Source organism: Drosophila melanogaster, chromosome 4 (genome assembly GCF_000001215.4).
Source record: "Drosophila melanogaster chromosome 4".
NCBI lineage: Eukaryota > Metazoa > Arthropoda > Insecta > Diptera > Drosophilidae > Drosophila > Drosophila melanogaster.
In genome coordinates this window covers 670,915-697,201 of record NC_004353.4, presented here as the reverse complement: position 1 = coordinate 697,201, position 26,287 = coordinate 670,915, and the positions used below count along the sequence as shown (strand labels likewise).

Here is a 26,287-nt window from a genome sequence, read left to right as displayed (position 1 = left end):
GGAAAATTGACGCACTTGTTGAAATTATTTTATTTAAATCTTTATTATAACCAAAAAAAAATCGTAAATTGTTAACCACAATGGAAAAAATAAGTAGCTTACAATCCATCCAATAAATAATCTCTTATCAGTTACTTTGTTGATACATAAAAGAAGTCTTCTCCATTTGAATTGCTATTCTTAAGTAAAACAACAGAATTGCTGATACAAAGCAATAAAAATAAGTTAGTACAGTGTGAACACCTATCGTTTTCTTCCATATCGATAGGAAACTCATAAATGTATGTGTGGAAAGGCTTAAACATCTGTACGGGCGTCGATATATCGACAGCTAATCTGGAAAACACTAGACATCGCGGTAATTGTCCCTACCCTTTTTATGGAGTTCCCAGATTGCCTTCTTACACAACCATATTAATGGGCAATAATTATATAAGAAGACTGCGGAACAAAGGGGACCCGCACGAATATGTACTTGATTTAATATAAGTTTCTTTTATACACATAAAATTATTTTTGCATACTTATGTAAGTGCGTTGGGTACTTTTTATTAATTCCAGAGTAACGACATTTTTGCCGTTAATTTAAAACACGAAATGTTAGGACAAGAATGCGGAACTTCGGTTAAATTTTAAAAATTCCTTTGTATCAATATAGTCATTCCAGTAGTACAAATTAATACGCATGTAATTTTTGTTGTATAATAGCACTCAATTTTGTGTAATAAAAAAAAACAACTAGGGAACCAAAATTATAGAGACAAATCAAATCCTGCTAATAAAAATATATCTTATATAGTTTCTTCGGGTCTATTTGAAATCTTTGAAATGTAAAAATGTCTACACTCATAACTTATAAGAGTTAAAACGGCTTAAGGATTAAATTGATTTACAATAGAAAGTGATTATTAGCGACAGTGGAAATATAAATAAAATGTTTTCTAGAATTGTAAAAAAAAAAGTAGGAGTATATTCAATAAATATTTCATTTTAATATAATGCTATTTTGCTCGATAAAAATGTTAATATGAATTAAAGTTTACTCTTGCAATGCGTTTCAGCAGATACATTTTTAAAAGCGGCCTGTTATGCCAACTAAAACGAAATTGCCGGTGAGCCGTATGTATCCGATCGCATCTGATCAGCTGCTTTCAGTTCTACTTCGTCGCTCAATCGCACAGCAGTACAGAATCTCTGCGGGTTTTCAAATATTGGTTCTCTATGAGAAATAAATTATTATTATTTAGTGCGCAATTGAATACACAATTTTTTCAAACTATGTGTTTTTGGACAATGAATAATAAATTTAACAAAAGCGGATTGCAAAAGAATAATGTTCGAAACCGTAGGCCCACTGTTACTTCAATATAAAACATTTAATAATATATACTATACATATATTAAAACACACAATTGCCTAGTTTCAAAATAGATTTTGGTTGTACAAGTGTATAAAAATAAAATAAATACCGATAGATAAGTATATATCTACTTATGTACAATTGGTAGGTGTTTAAAAAGTTTGTTATCGCTAAATGTACATAACTTTGTACATACACAGCTTTAAAAATGTACATATGTGCTTATATGCATGCTATTTATTCTGTATGTATGTATAATTTACGTATGTACATACATATGATATATCTCATTTACGTTGTTCTGCTTGTAAAAGGGGAATAATGCACTTTCAGCGATGAACTGAAGTTCAAGAGCACAATAATTTATTATGTTTATAAATGGTTTTAATTGAATACAATAGTGGTCATAAAGAGGACTCATGTGAAACGTTTATGAACGGGCTTTGCATATGTGCATGTACATATGTAGCTTGAACTAACTTTTACGACTGTGTGCACATTAGGGTGGTCATTTTCTGCTGGCGCATCGCGCTTCCAAGGCGGATCAAACAATGCAGATATGATTTTTAATTTTTAAAAATCATTATATCCGGTGCTGCAGGATTTTATACTTCTACTATATTCAAAGTAAGTTTTTTCGTAGCCTGAAACAAGTTTTTGAAGGTTATTATTCCGTTATTCCGAGTTTTAGAATATTCACGAGCACACAAATCAAGTGACGATCGCAGCCTCACCGTGCCGATTTGTGACGAAAAATGGTTTTACAATTGTCAGTGTTTTTTCCTAAGCTTTATAGCCATAGAGCCATTTTTCCCTATGGCAGGTATATAAGTGTATGGTCGTCTGATTTTGATCGATTAAAAACCTAAATTATATATTTTCAAAAAAATGTGCATACTGAAGAAGAACTCTTTTTATTTGAAAACAACGAGTCTATAATTTTTTTCAACAGTTAGCTATATGATATGATCGTCAAAAGTCTATCAATTTAAAACCGAAATATTATATTGTCCAAATTTTGCCAATAATTTTAATATTTTTGAAGTTAGAGATCGTCAGTGGCGTAAGCTATTCAATTTTTTTTTTTTTTTTTTTTTGTATTGACTCGCGAAGGGGAATCATTGACTTCCGTGCTAATGCTTTAATAGGGTTTAAAGGGGTGCGCTCTTCTTTTTTCTCTGCACAGCTGTTTAAGGTATTACCTTGGGAATCCGACTTAATCGAATACAGCAGGGGATTATCTAACAGCTTGTATTTCGCGATTTGATTTTTAAAAAAATTGTAAAATAAGGCCAACAAGAGCCAAGTTGATTGGATGACAAGATCACCAGCCGCTGTCTCCAAAAATAAATAATAATTATTATTTTTATTTTTTCTTATTTTAAAATATATCAAGTATATTTATAAATACAAGTCCTTTTCAGCATTCATCAACGGTTTGATCAAAAATCATGCTGGCCAACTCATGCTGCGGTTGGAGAAAATATAAAACCCATGATCAGCATCATAGAACCCTAAAGAAAAAAACTCGACAGAACACATCAGATACAACAGTTCACATAGAAGTGAACTCCAACGAAATCCAGTTTCCAGGTTCTTACAGATTTAATCTTGACTCAAAAAAAATAAATATCGGGCGAATGAATATTCTTGGACATAAGAGAGGTAATTTCCGTGTAACTCGATATGTCACGGTCACCGTACTCTTAATTTTATCGACTGCAGTCAATGCTTATGCTCAGCCAGAAAATAAAAGCTTCAGTAATTCTTCCAACAACGATAGTCCGGAAATGGTTATGTTGAGTAACGAAACAAACAATAGTGCAAAAGTACTATCAGAAAAAAATGGTTCTTCTTCAATATCGGCGGATGATAAAATAAATGAAAATATGGGAATATTCCAAATGAAAGTACAAAGTAAACCGGGGAAAAAAAGTACCCCTTTAGCAAAGGTATCAGAGCATGGAGATTTATCAAGAGTTCAAAGTGTATCTTTGTATCGCAATACCTTAATAAATATAGAAAGTATGCTACAGCGTCAGTTGCGTGAGAAAGCCAAAGTGGATAGTATAGAATCGATTAAAATGCACATACTTATGCGCTTGAATTTAAAAAAACTTCCCAATATAACAAAACCAATTTCAGTACCACAAAATATAATAGATAACTTTTATAGAGATTATAATGCATCTTCAAAAACTACTGTTTGGAATCGCATGGAAAGCATTGACGAATCTCATTTGTCTATAAATGACACTTATGGCGACCACATAATGACTGATTTTTTTGATGAAAGTTCATCCTCCCAAATGCAGGGAGATGATGCTAACACTGTTAATGAATTTCTGATAGATTTGAATAAAAATCAAGCTAAAAAGTCGGACATTCCTATTAATACCAACGATGAGGAGTACGAGAGTATTTTGTCTCACATCAGCAGTATATACATATTTCCCGAGGGTAAGTAAACAGCATTCTTAAAGTAGATATAGATATAGGAAGATATTGAATAAGAGAAGATATTATATATAAGAGTAGGTATAGATAAAGGGAGGAAAAGACAAGGAGAGCTTAAGAGAAGTAAAAAGCATATATAACGTCACTAAAATCTGTGTAAATATATTTCTAGACTTTTTGTAAGTAAGAAGCATAATCATTTATCTTATATTTATATCTTTTTTGGGCCCGATTTGGTTATAGGTTTAGATTTCGAACTTTTTTCCTTTAATAAGAGAAAGCAAGCAAAAATACATATGACTTCTTCTCTATCTTTAGAAATTGTTTTCCCAAAATTCATTGGCGTAGTGTATTTTCAAAAAAGAATCGACACATTTCCTAAAATCTTGACGAGGTAAAAGACAAGTGGCATTGACCCCTTTAACATACAAAAAATGAACTGTTTACAACAAACATTAATCAATACCCAATTTTTGCTTTTAAGAAATCAAATTTCAATGAAAAAATTAATAATTTTCGTTTATATTTTCGTTCTTTTAGAAATTCAACCTCATGTTCGGCACAATCGCAAGGTCGATGTTTTTCGGTTTCAAATTGACAGTAGCTACTCAGACTTGTCTTACGCTACCCTTCATCTATATTTACGTGGTTGGGATTGGATAAGTGCTCATCAACCTGGACTTCTTGAAGAAATTAAAAAACAGCCACGTAAAGATATTGTTGTGACTATTCACCGCGCTATTAGGGTTGCAAATACAACAAGCTTTAATCCTAAAGTCAAAATGTTTGAGTTTCGACATAGTATTCCGTCAGGACTTGGACAATGGGTTGCTGTGGACTTAAAGTCTCTGCTTGGTAATCTTGGGTCTAATATGACGCAAGAAATTCTAATAAAGGGCGCAGAAACCTGGATGAAGTCATTAGTGGTGACCACAGACAACACATCGAAAAATCCATTGGTTAGAAGCCATTTATAATGAAGTTGAATACACTTACTCTACTAAATATATTTTTAATATTTCAGACTGTTCACATAGAAATTGGGTCGCAAAAAAAGCATCGAAGAAAGCGCAGCGTATATATGGACTGCACAGAAAATGATCATGACATGCGCTGTTGTCGATATCCCCTCAAAGTTAATTTCACCAGCTTTGGATGGCATTTCGTTGTAGCACCAACGTCCTTTGACGCATACTTCTGCAGTGGTGACTGCAAAGTTGGTTACCTAGAGCAATATCCCCATACACATTTAGCAGCCTTAACGACATCGGCCACACCGTGTTGCTCGCCGACAAAAATGAGTTCCTTAAGTTTGTTATATTTTGACGATAACCATAATCTGGTTTTAAGTGTTATACCAAATATGTCTGTCGAGGGTTGCAGCTGTTCTTAGCGAACAAAATTCGAAAGTGTTCTTTGAAAATAGAACTAATACATATGCTATGTAAATAAATTAACGCAAAGGAATATGGATCTGTTTGAGAAGGCTAGTTTAAAGTACAATTCCCAAATTTGATATAAAATTTACATTTTTAAAATGTAAAATAGGTCAGATTGCATGCTGATGATTCCCAAATTAATAAATAGATCGCAATTAAAAACAGTAAAAAATTAAAAAATATTTAAAAATGAATTCCTACATTACCGTATAAGATAAGTATAGAGCGAAACAATATATTTTAAACTGTGCATTACGAATTACAAATGAAAAGCAAACAAAAAATAATCGTTTTAAATAAAATGATTGTATGACGCATAAAGAAATACACGGTTAAAATAAACTAAGTACCTTAAGTTTTGATAAAAATTGAGTGAATAACAAATGGCACCGTCAGACAAATATAGTCTGAACGGAGGCTACATGTGGATCATTTACGGTTGTGTGATTACCTAATTTGAATACACAGCTAAATGTATAAAGGTGTTCATATCCCGTGCATCGTGAGCATATAGAATATTTTACAGTGAACGGCTTTGTGCGTGTGCAAACGAGACTTCCATATGCTGTTCTTTTCAAGACAAGTAAGGATTTGTATGAATAATGTTGATTAGAACAAAGGCTAACCTTACGTTTCGCAAAGCACACAGAACTTATTTCATAATAATTAAAAGTTAAATAACGTGCCAGAGAAATATAGATATACAAGTAGCAATGCAGCGCAGTGGCGTTACAGCGCTCACTTTCTCTATCTCCATCTACATAGTGTTAAAAAAAAATATGCTAGAATTGGTTAGTTTTGAAACTTATTCCGATTAGTTCCTACGATATAAGCTCGAATGCTTGGTTGAGTGCCAAAAAGAACTTATTTTTCTTATGCGTTATTTTCGAATCTTCTATTAACACTACTTGTCGCAGGATTGGCTTCTAAACGTTTGCAAGAGTACTTAGGAGTTGTCAATAATAATAATTTTGACAAGTGCTCCAACATTAGCTGATGATAGGTAAGCACTTAAAGGGGATAGTCGTGAGATGATTGTGTGACATTCCGAATATAGAGTGGGTGAAGATAAAAACTCTTGAAAAAAATTACGGCATTTTGCCAAAAACTTAGGCTCGCTAAGGAGTACCATCGCCAAGGAGTCATACGATCTTATCTGGATTACACGTCTAAAGCGTTCTCTTGTTTTTTTTTTTTTAATAGAATATGGGTTTCGATATACCTAAGCTTTCGGTATAAACTCATAATGTCAACCCCCCCCCCCCCCCCCTTTTACTAATAAGCCAACCAATTTATTTATTTCCGAAAAATTTATTATATAACCATTTAGTGATACATTAGTATATAAGTTGATATACTTATATTTCCATAAATATTTCTCATATAAATTTAGGGCTCTCGGTTCTTAAGTTGGCCCTTTAATGTGAATACTAATCAGTAAAATGGGAATGCCGATCTAAGTCGATATATGAAATGTACTTTAAGATATATTACTTTTTGTCGAACACAATACGGATATTTTCATATTGTTAATATTTTGTTTTTTGTTGTTTAATGTTTGTTATTGGGCGCTTACTTCTCTTTTAATTACTTTTGTATTATACTTATAATTATAAATTTTAAATTAGGTGAACGTATTTATATTTTACATCTATATTAATTCTTATTGTTGTTTTGCATAAATTATTTGTTTTTGTTTCCCAATTGAAGTGATACCTCGTTTGAATTAGTAAAACATTCGTTGTAAATGTATTAGCCGCCAATTATAAGTTAAATGCAAGTCCTTACAAACTGTGTACAAAAATATTTACTACTCTTTTTGTTTGTACGTATTACAAATTATATTTTTTGAAGACTATTCAATCTTTTATTTGAGCGTAGCACAATAGAATTTATTGCAGAACCAAACGGTCGAATTAAATATGCCACCAAGATGTTAAACTTGGTAAAAATAAATTAAATAGACATTCTTTACGTCTTTATTGGAATTAACATTTTATTGTTGCACAATTTTTTGCGCTATTCTAAAATAAAAGATAAAATGAAATTTAATTTGTAACAAAATATGTAAGCAACATTTTCAGGTAAAAACATTTAAAATATTGACTATAAATTGCAATTGTGAAGATATTATATTTTATAATTTTTCAGAAATAAAAATGTCTCAATTGCCGAAGTCCGTAATTTAATCTGAACTCGACTGTTGGGGTATCCATATTTTCTATCATTAATTTTCCATGAATTTATTTTCAATGTTATATGGGAGCTTTTTTCATCAAACAATAATTATGGTTCAAGTTTGTTATAAGCACCATAGATACCGTTTTATTTAAAAAAAACGTAAGTAATGGAATTTTACAGATTAATATGTTCTATTTATTTTATTTAGATATACTTATTCTTTGTCATATGAATGAGAACGCATTAAATACCTTACAACACTATGCTATCTTACGAAGAATATTATTTAGGGCTAAGCAATGCGTATATATAATTATATAGTATGTATGTATAAATGCACAATATATTTTTAAAAAATTTGTTTATGAAATTAAATTTTTCTAGTTATATCTCATTAATAATGTAAGAGGTTTATTTTGTGCGATAAATAAATTATTTAGTCTCACTCGTTGAAATTTTGACCTTAAAAATTTAATGTTAAAATTTTATACATTTAAATATATATAAGCCAGCCTCTATTACAAATTTTCGATTGATTCATTTAACCTTGAAGCACAGTACACAATTTTAAAACACAGGTATAACATAAATTCTAATATTAAAAATTGAATTCGAACCGAACCGAAATACGTTGGGTTTTATAACATTCCACGCAACTCACATTGTATTATAAATATTAAATATGATTGACTATAATATATAAGTCTTTTTATTCACATTAATAGTAAGTTTTTAAAGGTAGTTGTCACATGTGGGTCATATATCGTAGATTTAAGTATATATAACTTTTGTATTTTTTTACTTTATCTATTGTATTATTTATGTATATATATATTGTGTCCGATCTTAATATTTATGCTAATTTATCAGTCGTTTTAAATTTTTCAGAGAATTAGTATCATAAAGTTTACTTTATAGATACAATATATTTTTCATCATGTTTGTTGTTTAAAAATAAATGGTTTGATGGCTTATGTAATAGGCTGATTATAAATTGCACATGGGGAACAATGAAATCGAGACTTAATTATTTGTGCAACCTAAAATTATATCAAAATATTTTTTAAAAGTAATTAAAAAAATGCTAATTTATTGTTTAATTGACAGAAGTCTAAAGAACAAGTTTGTTCACACACGTAAATAAAAAGTAGTCAGCTTCATGTAAACAAAAGAGTTTAGTTTCTAAGAGACTTCCAAGACTTTCTAAATGGGACCATGGTTAATAATTTAACTAAGCGTCACAAATTTAAGAATTAGTTATCGCACTTATTTTCCACAAAACTCCACAGTATAATTTTTAAAGTTTTATAACAGATCAGGAATTTCACAACGTCAACAATCAGACGGATATAAAAAGGCAATTTATATGAAAAACTCAAAATAAATAAGATACATACATACTTATCCGTTAACCACAAAAACTAATACAATTGGGTGTAAATAATCATTTATTATATGTTTTTCGGCAGTTTGTTAGTTCGCCTAAGTTCTATCGATTTCTCCGTATCTATTAAACAATTAAAAGCTCAGTGACTCACATTTACATAAAAAGTCAAAAAGTCAATAATAGAGAAATTACGCTAAAACATTTCAACATTGCCTGATATTACTGCATAGCATGAAAGAATTACACTGATCGAACCCAAAATTTGTAATTGATTACGATGTACGGATGTAAAAACAGGCCAACAAAGTCATTCTGAAACTAGTTTCACTGAAAGCTCCTAAAAGTTCAAAATAAATATGGTTTAAGAAGCATTATGTTCAAGTTTTATTATTTTCCAACGAAGATATACGAAAAAGAATAGAGTGTTTATAACTTGCTAACATAACATGTAATTTCGCACGCAAAGTTTTAAATGAATTAGCTAGCTTCAATGAATTATTTTCTGACCGAATTCGCAATTTGTGCGCCGCAATCAAAATTTTTGGATTCCCACAAATGTAGCCAATATTAAGCCCTGTTAAACATTTAAGCCAGAACTGAGGCTTTGGAAATTCTTTGAATTATTTTTGGAATATAGATTATAGAAATTAACTAAAAAATTGTGTCAGATTTATTACACATTTAACATTTTTTGGACGAACGTCCAATAGTAAAAATAAAATCGATATATTTTCTATTAAAAACTATTTTGATTTACTTTTTTATAATCCAATAGGAATATAGATTCACGAATCTCAAAATAACATAAAATACGAATATTTATTCTTTATTCAAAATAATATTAAAATATAAGGTATTTCTATATGGTATTATATATGTTTATAATCTAAGTTCTTTGTTTACACTATTAAAATTCTTCACTAAGGTCTTCAATAGAATTTGGGTTTGTTCTACTTATATAAATATTACTTGATAGTATATTTATTTATTTTATAGATGACTTCCTAAAACACAGAAAAATTTTTATATCCGCTATTCGTAAAAGAAGAGGATATACTAGATTCGTTGAAACGTATGTAGCATATAGAAGGAAACATTTTCGACCCTATATATATGTATATATATAAGTAGGTATGTATATATTTTTTAATATTTAATCTCGCCATATCCGCCCATATTTTGGTATTTATCGCATATAGAATGATCAGGACAACACTTTGAAAAAGACTTTTTTTCATTTTAATTTTATTTGACAACTTATATTGATATGCCTCCAAAAGTTTTCTATCTCGCAGTCAGGAAGTTCGATCTAACGATTTGAGCGATGCGGACAGGCCACTCAAATGAAAGATGTGCGAGTTGTGTAGACGTTAGAGTTGGCTTGATAAAAATTAATATACACATACAAAACGCTTCTATGTGCCTGTTAAATACTTTTCAACGATTCTCGTATACTAATCCCTCTACTAGTAACGGGGTATAACAACAAAACTTTTTTATTCTCGTATTTTCAAAAGTTTCTTTTTCAGTTCACCCATGGGATGAAGATTTCTGTAAAACATTGCAAACTTCAAAATAAAATGTCATACTCATTGTATAGCCATTGAATATAACTTCGTAAACTGTTTAAGAGGGTGTTCCTATTATGGCTGTCAACCAATTCGGAGCAGCACCGAACCGAAGTACAGACTTTTTAGAAAATCAAAACGGACCACTAGCCAAAACTCACTTTTTGTGTAAATATGGATCGGTTTAAAAAAAAAAAACTATAATATTCAATATTTGGAGTACTGAGTGCTTACAATAACATTTAGTGCACCCAATAAGCATTTTTATAAATTGTTATTGTGTTTATAAAGACAGTTTGAAAATTTTCACTTATTAAACCGCAACATCTGACAGTATCATTAAAGCTTATTTCCGCACAATATTCATTATTATAACTCAAAGTATTGGCCAGTTATAAAAAATTTGCAAGAGAGAATCGCTAAACAATTATTTGCAAGAAACCAAAAAAGCACTCCGATTTTGAAATTTTAAATATAAATAGTAGGTAGGGTCAACCAGTTTTCTAGGAACGAAGACGTTACATAAAGTTGACATCGCGTTCAAAAAAATCGTAATATTAAATTTGTGTCTCGTCCCCTGAAGCCAAATTAAAAGAAATTTTTAATATATTGGTTCGTTATAATCAGCAGTTAATTTTAAATTAAGAATTCCCTTTAATCCCTGAACGTTCAACTAATGTTAATAGACTTCACGGAAGCCACGACTAGATGTGTAACCGACTAACTAAAAACTAACAAATATTAAATACATTTACAAAAAAATTCAAATTATCCTAAAATCCGCATTGCATGGTAAACAATAGAATTACAAACCGGACAAACTGCATCCATAGAAAGACAGATGTGATTGGCGCACTCCATACAAAACATATTGTGACCACACGGAACCAAAGCAGTGGTAACAGTATTTTCATTACATACAAAGCATTCTCGATGAGTTAAAAAATTGTCTGCGTTAGATTGCACTTGAATGCCTTTTATCTTTTGCGGGAGATTAGGCATAATGGGCTCTTTAGCATGGTTCAAATTTTGTTGATTTGCAGAATGTTCACCCATACCTAACAGTGAGTCGGTAGGACTAATTGATATTGTGGGCGAGCAATGAGCTGTGGGTATGATATTTGCCGGTTGGTTCCAAATACTAGGAGAGTCGCCTATACCCTCGTCAACGTCAATTGAATCACTAATACTTTTCCATATATTTAATATTTCTGGAGGTGTATTGGCGCTATTGTTGGTACTTTTTGTAGAAGTGGTAGAAGAAGCGGATGAACAAGATCTTGTTAAAATATTTGCATTACAGTTGGAATGAAACGATGCCGATGTAGATGTGGGAGGACAGAAAGACAATGTTTTACTAGACGTAGTGCGAAAAACAATATTAGCAACATTAGCTTTGGCCAAAGGCACAGAAACTTCATTTCCAGGAAGACGTTTATCTAATATATCTGCTGCTGTTATATTTGCTGTCATTTCCATCTCAGCAAACTCTGATTTTTGAAAACAGTTCCCAGTATGATGTCCTTGCACAAGTTTCACTGAATTGCTTACGTTTACAACCGTCTTCATTGAATTATTTGCATACTCCTGCGTAGACGGAACGGAATTTTTGTATATGGACGATAGAATTTCCGAATTTAAATCATCATTTAAAATTTGAGTTAATGAAGGCAGTGACGCGTATTCTTTAGTATCGACCGAATCACTACTTTGCATAGTAATAGCATCACCACTTCCAGATCCGCTACCAGTTCTAAGGGCAATGTGAGCTTCTATTTGCTTTCGTGCAGTATCAACGTTATCTGGCAAGCCAGTCACTTCAAAAATTGGTTCCTTTTCTCGCGATGGTGTCACAATGTAAGTTTGCGTCTCTTGTTGAATATGTTTGATAGTAGCACCTTTTGGCCCAACAACGAGTCCAACTACCCGATAAGGTACACGTACCTGTATGGTAACCTGTCCAGGCATACAAGGGGGACCTGACATGCGGGGAACTGCACCACCACCGGAGCTAGTCGTACTTCCTACCATTCCATTGTTCTGACTATCGCTTACAGGCTTACGTGATGCGCGAATTAAGCTAAAGTGGTCGGCAGCAGAAAGTATTTCTCGTTTAGCCTTGTTTACATCTTCCTTTCGACCAGTCACAACGAACACAGGCTCCTCTCCTCGAACTGGTGTCTTAATGTAAGTGTTGGTTTTGGCTCTCAAAGCTTTAATTTTGCACCCTAAAATGGAAAGAGGGTATTCAAAAATTATATATATTTTTACGAACTTTGATCACCATTATCTGTAATAAACAGATAGATAGGTATAAAATAACTATAGTTATAAACAAAGGCATTCAATCGATACTACAACCGTAAAGCACTACCAAATCTAGAACATAGCCTTACCTTAAATAATTATAAAGGAACTACACATATTGCACTTACACGAACTTTGACACCAGCAAAAAAAATTGCTGACATCCTTCCAGAAAGTTACTGGAATTTTCCTATTTCCATTATAGTATATATATATATATATACATATATATATATATAGTATTTATATTTTGGATCCGGATCACCAGCCGAGTCAGTCTGACCATGAACAGTGATTAAATACTAAGCATGCAGACTCGAGGACTTGACACCTTTACGCAGTTTGTGGTCGTTAAATCAGTCTTCGACAAATTGATTTGGCACAAGGCAGAATGTGTGTGTGACTGTTTTGGGCGGATTATAGGTGCTAGTAGGGGCGTGGTCGTAGTGTCTTTGATAGACCGATAGAAATTTGCAAGAAAAACAATAAAACGAATAAAAATCAAAACATTTGTCAAAAGTAAGGTGTAGCAGTTCTGGGCGATATGTGGTCGTTAGAAACAATTTCAAGAAACTAACTTGCGCTGCGTCTTCCTGCACGCTTATTCCAACTTTACATATGTTAAATAAATATGGCCAGGTCGACTCGGCTATTGATCCTGATACATACAGCTGCGGTTAAAGTAATAGCACTACTGCAGGTTGAAAGTTGATTTGCTAAAAAAAATTATTAAATGTTTTTTTTTTTAAGTCAGTTTGCATGAATAATAAGTACCATTTGTTGTCTCTCTGAGCAAGAAATTTTTACTCTCTCAATATAACGGTTCTTTTTATTTGTATTTTTTATTTGTTCAATAAAATTAATAGGAGTGATTGCTTTGGAATTTTTTTTCGACAAATTTTGAAAAAAGGAGTTGCATTAAAGGTTTTATTTGAATTTGTTCCAACCGAAGACCAAAAATTGTCTAGCGGAAAGCATTGTACCGTCGAAAAAATAAATTTGATTAAAAACATTATCTCTGAAGGAAATTGGTCGAATTTTCGGTTGTTCAAACAAAATGATCCGCAAAGCACTGCTGTTTGTCGAAAAGAACGAAACACGGCGAAGAAAGCCCTCAATGTCCAACGTGGAGATAAAGCGCTTGGTTTGGCAAAGCAAGAAGGAGCCTTTAAAGCCGGCGACGGAACTGAAAAAGGAGCTTCAGATAGCTGCAAGCGTGGAAACAGTTCGCAAACGCTTAGGACAAAACAACCTTAATGCGTACAGCCGTGTGGTTAGCGGGCGAGAATACTACCACAGTCCGCTGTTGCTTGTCGTAAGAGACGACTAATACAGCGATAGGTTTCCCCTAACCCTGCTTGTCGGAGCAAAAAGGGGGAGGCCCACCGAGCCTCTTTTCGGTACCACGGGTTGAACAGCTATCCAAGACTGCTCATTGAGGTAGGTCCCCTGGTGGGAGTATCGTGGTGGCTGTGGTTGGTACCCATATCGCGGGTAGAGCCTTCATGCTCGACGTTTGAGTTACGGTGCTGGTTGCGCAAAACTCGGGTGCTGAGACCCAGAGATCAGTAGAGATTTTAGGTAGATCTCCCTCCTCAGCAAGGGGGAGTGCTTGCCCGGCAAGCAAGTTCTCGAATTGCTACCGGGGTGGTCGCTATGTACATAGCTATAGCTTCTAGTCCGGGACGCTTGTCTGGCGTATCCAGACACATGCACCATATGCTCACTTGTGGGTGTATAGGGTGCCGTGGTTGTAATCCCTTCAGTGTGGAACACGCCACGTAAAATAAGTTCGGAGGGATCCGAAAAGCATACATAGTCCCAGAAAAGTCCCGCTTTTGACTGTTAAGCATGTGGCAAAGCAAATCGAATATAAGATACACAAGGACTGGCCTGTGGAGAAGTGGCGCAACATTTTGTGGTCAGATGAGAGCAAAATTGTGTTGTTTGGTGGGAAAGGCTTTCGGTCTTATGTTCGGCGTCCACCACGAACTGAATATAATCCTCACTTCACCTTTAAGGCGGTAAAGCACGAGGGATCAAACATCATGGTATGGGCGTGCTTTTCATACTATGGAGTAGGTCCGATTCATTGGATTCAAGGCATCATGGATCAGCACGTTTACACAGATATCCTGGAAAATGTGATGCTGCCATATGCTGAGGACGAAATGCCGTTGGTTTAGACATTTCAACAGGATAACGACCCAAAACACACGAGCAAGAAAGCTCGAAAGTGGTTTGAGCACAAATCGATCCGAGTAATGAAATGGCCTGCTCAGTCACCCGACTTGAATCCAACAGAAAACCTTTGGGCGGACGTGAAAAAATTGCTCTCTTTCCGCTCGCTTACGCTGAGAGCGTAAGAAAAAATAGAATTTGCTTGCTTGTGTGAGTAAAAACAGGAGACGAGAACGCGTATATGTGTGCGTGTTGTGCTAGAAGACGATTTTCGGTACGAAATCAATTCTGATCGAAGAAACGAATTTACATATCTATTCATCTATCTATAGCAAAGTTTCTGATCTGCTAAATTGGTTTTTATATCATTTTTTTTTTTTCAAAAACATAACAAAAATCTTCATTTTTTTCGTGATATTATGATTCGGCTATTACTATTTCTAAGCTTTATTTAAATAATAATAACGTTAAGGCAATGCAAAAGAATTTTTCGGATGGTGCCAATTGATCAAAAATAATATAGATTTAAAGTCTAAGATCTTCTAAGGTGAAGGCATATTTTGTCAAATTTACAATGCATGACCATACGTGTGCACACATACAGTTGTCTGCTATCACTGTATGCGTAGAAAAGAGCTGTTCGCCTCGAGCCACCTCTAGAGCCACGGCGAAAAATTCGTGTGCCAAAAAATCGTATGGCGTTACGCATCTTGTTATTCTAGTGTCTTTGCTGGAATGTACAATATATACTTTATATGGCCGTAAGCTCTTCCTTGTACCTGTTACATACTTAATCTAGTAACGGGTATCAAAATAATTTTAAAAAAAAGTCTGGACGTATAATTTTTTTGCGGTTCTTCTTCCAAACTTACAAACAATATCGCCGATGTCTCTAGAAAATGCCAGCTTTATTTTAATATGGTATTTTTTGAGTTCCTGAGATCTAAACGTTCATACAGACAGACGGACTCGGCCAGATCGACTACGGTATCGATCCCGATTAAGACTTTATTTGGTCGTATACGGGTGTACCAATTTTCTAATTTTTTGACCACTTAATGGCAATCACAAATGCTTATTTTATGAATGCTTGCCTAAAACAAAAAAACTTATGGTAGCAACTCTCATATGAAACGAGTAAATATGAGTTAACAATAAGTATTATCTACTTTATAAAAAGCTTACCCTGCCTGCCCACTATTTCTGCTACATGTTCAGAACTGGGGACTGGAACACATTCGGTCATATTTTGCGACTTCTTAGATCGATCTTCTGAACTGACGGCGCCGGCATTCGGTAATAGAAGACAGTTCGGTGCCGATGGAATTGGTAGCGTGCTGTTGATGGTCCCTATTTCAAAGTCACTTCGTGCACTTAGGGGCATTGGTAGCGGTTGAGCAGGCTGCGCATAGCAATTTTGATTGTCGTTAAATCCGACCAATGATAGTTCCAATGCCAATTGCAGTGTCCTCGGATCGTCGGATAGTGGTAGCGTTGATTCATTGACTTTGGATTGTTCAGACATATCGTGATGTTGTGCTTGATTTTTTTTCTGGATAGACCCTTTCGAGTTAATGCATGTAGAGATCTTTGGTGTGACCTGAGCCGCCATGGTAATGAAAACCGGTGCAACAGCAATCTCGCGCAATGAGGAGGAGCTCGGTGGAACGGAAGCCGATGAGAAATTGACGGATGATATGGAACTAGATAGAGAACTTGAACTCACTCTATGAATCCACTTAATTCCTTTGTTATGTGTGCGGTCATGTCAAGGTTTTATCCAGCTTTAAACTAAAAGACTTCCTCGTTTAGCCACATTTGGCCAGACCCAAGTCGAATGTTGGTAACAATATATTCGTTGTTCAGCCCTTTCTGGATTTTCTGCAATACACAGAAAAGACCGAAATTGCATTTGGTATACATACGTATGCTTATGGGAATGATAACTGTGCATTTGCCTAATGGTACGAATGTTCTTTGTACTTAAGAATAAGCATCTGGTATATAATTACGTACGTGGTACTTTGTTTATTCTAGACAGCTATTATAATGTATTAGTTTCCGACAACTAAAATAAAGTGTGGTCTCTCTTACTGATGCGATGACTTAGCACCCAGCATACAGAATACCGCGCTAGTTACCACCCCACCCCCTAAACCCCCACGCCTCTAAACAAATCATCGGACACTCAACCGGGAAGACGGCAACTGGAACACCGCATCCGGCCGAATGCTGACATTCCGGCCGAATGCTGACATTACACAAAAGTCGCACTGCAACATTGTCCCCAGCTAGCCAGCCACATGCCGAGTCGGCATGTTCATTATGCTTACAATTAAGAACCTATGTACTTATGTATAAGACGAAAACGGAGGACTCGAGTAGCCACTCTCTGACAATAAACTTCACACTGATTTTGAACTTCAAGAAAGTCAGTCGTATTCTTTATTGGAAATCTTCACACTACAACTATCTGCTGAAACTTAAAAACCTTCATACATTTACACATCATATCTTCACAAAAGGCTCCACCCTCGATCACGGACTTAACTGGCGCAGCCGGTAGGATGTCCTACCTATTAATAATTACCTACCTGTAAGTAAACATGTAAGAAACGAAACAAACTATATGCAAGATGTCGACTGAAAGTGACTAGGAACAAATTTTTATAAAACAAAATTGAAGTTGTGAAGTACCAAATGAAACTCAAACATATATTCAAACACAGGAAAAAAAAAGAGAGAGGAAAAATGTAAAATAAATAAATATACAAAAAAAAAGTGCAAGTGTACCGTACTGCCGCGCTGACGTGGAATCTATCGCTGATCATCACGCCATCGGTATGTCCATACTCTGCCGAACGTCATAATTTTTTTAAAAAAGTGCAAGTGTACCGTACTGCCGCACTGACGTGGAATCTATCGCTGATCATCACGCCATCGGTATGTCCATACTCTGCCGAACGTCATAATTTTTATAAAAAAGTGCAAGTGTACCGTACTGCCGCGCTGACGTGGAATCTATCGCTGATCATCACGCCATCGGTATGTCCATACTCTGCCAAACGTCATAATTTTTATAAAAAAGTGCAAGTGTACCGTACTGCCGCGCTGACGTGGAATCTATCGCTGATCATCACGCCATCGGTATGTCCATACTCTGCCAAACGTCATAATTTTTATAAAAAAAGTGCAAGTGTACCGTACTGCTGCGCTGACGTGGAATCTATCGCTGATCACCACGCCATCGGTATGTCCATACTCTGCCAAACGTCATAAGTTTTTATAAAAAAAAAAGAGTGCAAGTGTACCGTACTGCCGCGCTGACGTGGAATCTATCGCTGATCATCACGTCATCGGCACTTACATACGCTGGCCAACGCATCGCCAAAGCCTCTATATACACTTATATATGTGAGCATACAATATCAACTACAATCCAATACATCCACGTACTGTACCGCCTCGTTGGCATGGAATCAAACGCTGATCACCATGCCACCGTGGTAAACAAACAAAGCACCAAAGCCTCTCTAATACATTGTACACTCAAAACGCACACTGCCATACGTCGGCGAAAAATCAAAACATAAGCAAAAATCATTTCAAACCAAGCGAGGCTCATTCTGCGTACCACAACGACAACGACACTGCATGTGTAGTGGCGCACCCATGTCTGGGTAGCCGAGGTAAGGGGAAAACGCTTGAGTATCGTCAAGTGTTCTTGCCTTTCACTCTTCTACAATGGGTTGCTACGCTCATGTATTGCACATTCAAAATAACCAAAACAAATGTACTAAAGAAGTCGACATATACAGATATATTTTGTTTCCTTTCATTGTGTAATTTTGTATATCAAACAAATACTAATACCAATCACATTGCAGAATATAAAAGGGAAAATATAAAGCCAAAGACAGACACCCATACACTCTAGTAAACAAGAAATTTGTTCATTATTTTTCAATCATACATAATATACTAAGTAACCTCAAATTTAATGTCAAAAAAGTTCGTTTACAACCTTAGGAAAACTACACGTTCAGTTGTTGGAGTTCCACCAAACACTAATAGGCCCCCACATCCCGTTAGACGTCCTGACTCCCTTCTCCCGATTTCGGAAGAACCCAAATCAATATCTTCCCAAACCCCCAATATGGACTCGGGAAACGATTCTGCCCGCCCCACTCCATCCCCTCTGGCGCCCACTGTCAGTGGTATTAGCTCCTTAATTTCAACTACGTTCAAGCCTAAAGATATCATGGCATTTGTTGAGCATTTGCCAACCTTTGATGGTACACCTCGTCTATTGGACAGGTTTATCACTAGCGTAGAAGAAATCCTGATGCTCATCAGGGGAGCTGACCAAACACCGTATGGCCTGCTTACTCCGAGGACCATCAGGAACAAAATCATTGATAGGGCCGACGAAGCCTTGGAACTGGCAAATACCCCCTTGGTTTGGGATGAGATTAAAAGCAATCTCATCCGCCTCTACTCGAGCAAGAAAAGCGAGGCCAACTTGTTAAGCGAGCTTAACACATTTTCGGACAACCTGACCTTGGGCCAACTGTTCTTTGGTATATCAAAGGTGAGAAGCCAACTCTTCTCCATACTCAAAAACAGCGAACACAACAACACTGTTGTAGATGCAAAAAAGGTTGTCTACAACGAGGTTTGTCTCAATGCTTTTATGACTGGTTTGAAGGAACCTCTCAAGACTTTCGTCAGGATAAAGTCCCCTTCTACACTTGAACAGGCGTACGAGCAATGCCAAATAGAGCAGACCTTATATAGGGCACAAAACAAGCGAACCAACAGACCAGAGCAGGGACCCAATGGATCAGACAATAAAACCTACCGAAATAGCTACGACAGCAATTACCGCAGCGGACGTAACGACCGAAATGACCGTAGGGGACCCTACTCTAACTCTAACTCTAACTCTAACTCTGGCCAAAATAGACCATTTAATTCACACAATCGCACACCCCAATCCGGCACCAAGGACAACCGGGCCAATACATCAAACCCCTTTCGAGCACCTTCACATAGTTTGAATAATATAGAGGAGAACCCTCAACCTGATTCGAATTTTCAGCAAACGGCCTCGGGAAACCAACAGGGTACATAAGCCCAGCCACGCACAACCCCTCGCTTCCTTTTATAAAAATCAAACTATCCCAGACAAACCCCCTGAAGTTTTTAATTGACACAGGCTCTACACACTCCTTCATCGACCCAAAATATGTCGACCCTAGGAACTGTGTGACCTTAGATACGCCCATAACACTCAAAACAGCCCTGAACAGTTTTAAAATATATCAAAACGTCTCTATACCATTTCCACCGGAATTCCAAATCACGGGCAAAATGACCCTTCTACCTTTCAAGTTCCACTCTTATTTTGACGGATTGATAGGAATGGACTTATTATCTTACCTAAAAACAGAAATAGATTTACTTAACCTAAATCTAAAAACCCCAAGTACCATTATACCCTTATGGACCCACAGTAACTCAACTTCAAACGTATTTAATATCTCTGGACATACGAAAACTATTTTGCCACTACCAGTGGAAACCAAACAGGGCGACTTCTACATCGATTCAATTACAATCAATGATGACTTAATAATATCAGACGGGATTTATAATGCCCAAAACAATATTGCTAATTTCGTTATCACAAACTATAGCGAGAGGGATCAGTTATTGTACCTCGAGAGCCCGATAAAAGGCATGCCATACTCCACGGCCAACAATGTTGAACTTTTCAGTATCACTTCAGACACCCCACAGCCCCAAAACTCCGCAGCGTCGTTACAAGCCCTTGGCGTCGATCACCTCTCCTCTGAAGAGAAACAAAGCCTACTTTCACTTTGCAAAAGTTATCTAGATATCTTCTACAATGAAGACAAATCATTGACCTTCACCAACAAGATTACACACACGATTAAAACCACGGACGACACCCCCATTCATACAAAATCTTATAGATATCCTTACATTCATAAAGAGGAGGTCAAAAAACAAATAGAGGCAATGTTAAATCAGGACATTATCAAATCCAGTTATTCCCCGTGGAGCGCCCCCGTCTGGGTCGTCCCAAAGAAAATCACTCCTACGGGAGAGCAAAAATGGCGTCTAGTTATCGATTATAGAAAACTCAACGAGAAGACTATATCCGATAGATATCCAATACCTAACATCGCGGATATCTTAGACAGATTGGGCAAAGCCAAATATTTCTCCACACTTGATCTGGCAAGTGGATTCCATCAGATAGAAATGAATCCCGACGACACACCCAAAACTGCATTTACAGTAGAGGGGGGCCACTACGAGTTCATTAGAATGCCGTTTGGCCTCAAAAATGCCCCAGCCACATTCCAAAGGGTGATGGACAATATTTTTGGAGACCTTATCGGAACTATCTGCCTAGTTTACCTAGATGATATAATAATTTTCTCAACCTCCTTACAAGAACACTTCATACACTTGAAAACTATTTTTGGAAGACTCAGATCTGCCAACTTTAAAGTCCAACTCACAAAATCCTACTTCCTCAGGCGGGAGACAGAATTCCTTGGCCACATCGTTTCACAAGAAGGTGTTAGGCCAAATCCCAATAAGATCGAAGCTATAAAAAACTTTCCATGTCCCCACAGTAAAAAGTCAATTAAGTCTTTCCTAGGCTTGTTGGGATATTACAGAAAATTTATCAGAGATTTTGCGAGACTTACCCAACCCATGACACAAAAATTAAGGGGAAACAATAAATCGATCATAATAGATGATGAATTCAAAAAGGCCTTTGAATATTGCAAAACCTTACTGTCTAACGACCCAATCCTCCAATACCCGGACTTTACAAAACCTTTCACACTAACCACGGACGCAAGTAATTTCGCAATAGGAGCTGTCCTATCCCAAGGTCCGGTGCATAGTGATAGGCCCGTATGTTTTGCTAGTAGAACCTTGTCGGCTGCGGAAACAAATTATTCCACAATTGAGAAGGAAATGCTGGCCATTATATGGGCGGTCCAATACTTCAGACCCTACCTCTTTGGCAGGAGATTCACTATAATCACCGATCACAAACCACTAACTTGGTTAATGAATTTCAAACAACCAAATTCTAAAATAGTTAGGTGGAGACTCCAGCTTCAGGAGTACGATTTCGAAGTCGTCTACAAGAAAGGCTCTCAAAATGTAATTGCTGATGCTCTCAGTAGACCAGAGGCCTCTGTCAACCATAACGAAGCCCTATCAATTCCTCAAAATGTTTGCCCCATCTCAGAGAAACCCCTTAATGATTTTAATATTCAGCTCCTGTTCAAAATAACCCCAGATACAAATAACGCCACACTGACCCCGTTTAAACACAAACTTAGGAGGGAATTCTGTAAACCCAATTTTCAGTATGACGACGTAGTTTGCATTCTTAGGCAGTCGTTAAAACCAAACAAGACATGCGCGGTATTTGCCCCCGACCACATTTTTCAAATGGTGGAACAAGCCTACCAAACCTACTTCTCAGCCCACAGTCAATTTAAACTCATTAGATGTTTGATCTTCCTCCCCGAAATTACTGATAGTACGGAGATCGAAAAAATTATAACCGACTATCACTATAATAGTAACCATCGAGGGATCGATGAAACATATTTACACATAAAACGACAACAGTTCTTCCCACATATGAAGGAGAGAATAACTCAGTTAATTCGAAAATGTGAAACATGTTTAAAATTAAAATACGACAGACAACCTCAAAAGATCACTTACCAAATATCCGAACTACCTTCAAAACCGTTGGACATCTTACATATAGACATTTATACTATTAACAAAAATTATAACCTTACTATTATCGATAAATTTTCTAAATTTGCGGCTGCCTACCCTATAACTAATAGGAATTGCATTAACGTAGTTAAAGCCTTAAAACATTTCATTTCCCAATTTGGTATTCCCAAAAAGCTGATCTATGATCAGGGAGCAGAATTCGCTAGCGATATGTTCAATAAGTTCTGCACTCAATTTAACATTGACCTACACGTTACGTCCTTTCAACAATCCTCTAGTAACTCTCCCGTTGAACGGCTTCACTCGACACTAACTGAGATTTACAGAATAATACTTGACGTCAGGAAACAACAGAAACTCAGTAGCGAGCATGACGAGATAATGTCCGAAACCCTAATCACATATAATAACGCTATTCATTCTGCAACTAAACATACCCCCTTTGAACTATTTAACGGACGTACTCATATATTCAACCAAACAATCCAGTTCAATAACGAACACGACTACTTAACGAAATTAAATGAATTTCGCGAGAAGTTGTACCCCCTCATCACGGACAAACTTTCAAATGACGTAGTTAGGAGAACCCTAAAATTAAATGAAACCCGAACAGACCCCGTAGACCTACAACCAGACACTTTAGTCCTTAGGAAGGAAAACAGACGTAATAAGATTACACCCAGGTTTTCGATTCACAAAGTCAAACACGACAAAGGTCATACATTGATAACTGCTAGGAATCAAAAACTACACAAATCAAAAATTCGAAAAACAGTTTTGAAAAAAGACAAAAGCAACAACGTACCCAACACTGATAATAACTGACCCCACTACCTCTTAACTTACCATTTCAGGTTCACCCTTGTGCCAACTCAGGCTATCCATGTCCATTATTTAAATGATAACGCCCCTATAGCCAAGATAGAACTAGGGAAAGCCTTACTAATTGAGAGGTACAAAATAATTAGTCATGTAATCAACCTACAAGACTACAGCAGATGTATGGAACAATTCCATCTGACCATTAATAAATTTAACCCCGATTCCACGTTGACGGACTCCGTCACAATTTTAAAAACCAAATTAACCCAAGCCCAAGTAAAGCTCAAAGCCCTTACACCTTCATATAGAAACAAACGGGGTTTGATTAACGGATTGGGGAGTCTAGTAAAGGTGGTTACCGGCAACATGGATGCCAACGACAATAAAGAAATACATGAAGAACTTGACAATATAAAGAAAAATTCCGAAGTCAGTAACGACAATCTCCAAAAACAAGTAATGTTTAACAACGAAATACTTATCCGGTTCGAAAATATCACGGACCATATAAATAATGAACAAATTTTGATAAGTAAATTCTTTGATACCTCACAAAACAAAATATACAAACACTTAAACTTACAAGATACCCTTCTGGAAGAAATACAATATTTAAATAGGATTAATTATAACATAGAATTATTCATTAACCACCTAAACGACATAACAGAAAGTATGCTATTGGCGAAAATAAATATAATTCCCAAGTTCATCCTAAATGAACAAGAAATGGATAAAATAAAAACAATACTGGAAAAACAAAATATCACAGTCAAAAATGAACAAAGTATATACAATTTCCTACAAATGAATACACTAAATTACGAACAAAAGATTATTTTTAATATCAAAGTCCCAATTTTTAAACAACCTTTTCATACCCTCGCCAGACTAGTTCCATTACCAATAAATAACACATATTTTGTAATAACCCCAAATTACCTAGCTTATAATATTAATAATAAGAAATTTCATATGACCCGTAAATGCCCCAAACTGGATAATACATTCTTGTGCGACGAGAACTTCTACGTTGATACACCACAGAACAACACATGCCTGGAACACCTTTTGAACGGAGAAAACAGTTCCTGCGATGTACGGGAAACCGGCCCCATCACCGACGTGTTCGAGGCAGAGAGAGGTTACATCTTCGCATTCAACGTGAACAAACTGAAGGTATCCCTAACAAACGGCTCCGAGCTCTCAATAATGGGGTCAGCCATCATCAGATACATTAACGAAACAATACAGATTAACGGTATCGATTACGACGGCACGGTTGACACGTTCCCTGAACAGACGGATTTTGATCTTCCCCCCATGCGAAAAGTAACTAGGAATACCACTATTACGGTACTAAGCCTAGAAAAACTGCACCTCGAAGCCACCCAAACAATGGATAAAATCCTGGCCGTCCATCACAATACTATACAGCACACCTGGACACTCTACACTCTGCTCGGATTGGTAACGTTCCTAGCAGTCATCTTATGGCTGCACCGACGAACGAAACACATCGTCCACATCCACGAGGATCATCACGTACCAATCTACGCGTCATCCATACCTTCGCTATGGCCGTCACTTCGAACTGGGGGGGGAGGAGTTACCACCCCACCCCCTAAACCCCCACGCCTCTAAACAAATCATCGGACACTCAACCGGGAAGACGGCAACTGGAACACCGCATCCGGCCGAATGCTGACATTCCGGCCGAATGCTGACATTACACAAAAGTCGCACTGCAACATTGTCCCCAGCTAGCCAGCCACATGCCGAGTCGGCATGTTCATTATGCTTACAATTAAGAACCTATGTACTTATGTATAAGACGAAAACGGAGGACTCGAGTAGCCACTCTCTGACAATAAACTTCACACTGATTTTGAACTTCAAGAAAGTCAGTCGTATTCTTTATTGGAAATCTTCACACTACAACTATCTGCTGAAACTTAAAAACCTTCATACATTTACACATCATATCTTCACAAAAGGCTCCACCCTCGATCACGGACTTAACTCGCTCGTGACCAACCCCTAACTTACAACTTTTGTGTCACTCACCCCTTGTAACTTCTTTTCTTCTCATACCCTCCCTAAAACACACATCGCCTAATACTAAATGAACGATGAATACATAGTTATGTAGGCGCCGATCCTTAAACTAAATAGGGCAGCTTATTGTCTAAATGCAGTCCATTAACAACGCATGGTAATATCAATTAGCAAATTCACGATATATTTTTTACAAATAACACTGTTATCAACGCCAGCCCAGTGGCCCAAAATTTACGTGTGTACACTCGAAAACTTGAATCCCCAGGTACACATTCCGGCAGTATTTCGTCACGCCTTTTGTATGGAAAGATGGTGGAGGGTTGAGGGTGGAGGTACGCAGGCTAATTAGTATATGGAAAGCGATTCCTTAGATGAACTGTACTGACAAAATTGTCATAAAAGGACACAGCAACAGTTATTTTATTAAGCACACCAAATTCAATTTAATGACATTACCGGCATTCAACACACGATAAAGAATGCAATCAAAAATATTACAACTATCGATGTCTCAGAGATGAGAGCCGGTATATTGGAATATTTAATTATAGACCATTGACACTGAACCACTTAGAGCTCTGATAAATGCAATAGCTTACTTCTTGTACTTAAAAGTTATTGTTTCATATGTGTATGAAATTTATAGCTTAAGAGTTAGCAAAATTGATATTGCAGTTGCGGTGCAACATTGGCCCTGTTCTCAAAGTA

At 36.2% G+C, this 26,287-nt stretch overlaps 2 protein-coding genes across 7 annotated transcripts, besides 7 other annotated features; one reads left to right on the top strand and one right to left on the bottom strand.

Moving 5' to 3' along the window:
* Positions 1-1,146: 1,146 nt before the first annotated feature.
* On the top strand, positions 1,147-6,516 carry myo (myoglianin). Of its 3 annotated transcripts, NM_166788.2 has the most exons (5): positions 1,147-1,505; positions 1,865-1,988; positions 2,786-3,821; positions 4,359-4,777; positions 4,843-6,516. In NM_166788.2, exons 3-5 carry the CDS (start codon positions 2,813-2,815, stop codon positions 5,209-5,211), a joined length of 1,797 nt encoding a protein of 598 aa, NP_726606.1. In that variant the 5' UTR covers positions 1,147-1,505; positions 1,865-1,988; positions 2,786-2,812; the 3' UTR covers positions 5,212-6,516. The 3 variants fall into 3 exon arrangements, with proteins under 3 accessions (NP_726606.1, NP_726604.1, NP_726605.1); NM_166786.2 differs by lacking the exon at positions 1,865-1,988 and having other exon boundaries at positions 4,843-5,924; NM_166787.2 differs by having other exon boundaries at positions 1,147-1,988; positions 4,843-5,601.
* A 35-nt stretch (positions 6,517-6,551) lies between these two features.
* CG11360 (uncharacterized protein) lies at positions 6,552-26,060 on the bottom strand. 4 transcript variants are annotated; one of them, NM_001272139.1, is made up of 4 exons: positions 26,036-26,060; positions 25,815-25,955; positions 16,067-16,762; positions 6,552-12,621 (listed from the first exon to the last, which is right to left on the bottom strand). In NM_001272139.1, the coding sequence occupies exons 3-4, from the start codon at positions 16,491-16,493 to the stop codon at positions 11,162-11,164; spliced, it is 1,887 nt and encodes a 628-aa protein (NP_001259068.1). In that variant the 5' UTR covers positions 16,494-16,762; positions 25,815-25,955; positions 26,036-26,060; the 3' UTR covers positions 6,552-11,161. The 4 variants fall into 4 exon arrangements, with proteins under 4 accessions (NP_001259068.1, NP_651934.2, NP_001259070.1 ...); NM_001272141.1 differs by having other exon boundaries at positions 9,637-12,621; positions 25,586-26,060; NM_001272140.1 differs by lacking the exons at positions 25,815-25,955; positions 26,036-26,060 and adding an exon at positions 16,898-16,932 and having other exon boundaries at positions 9,637-12,621.
* Positions 9,849-9,998: a mobile genetic element.
* Positions 13,330-15,690: a mobile genetic element.
* Positions 13,367-15,030: a mobile genetic element.
* Positions 13,969-14,517: a mobile genetic element.
* Positions 15,031-15,611: a mobile genetic element.
* Positions 15,813-15,887: a mobile genetic element.
* Positions 17,017-25,542: a mobile genetic element.
* Positions 26,061-26,287: the final 227 nt, after the last annotated feature.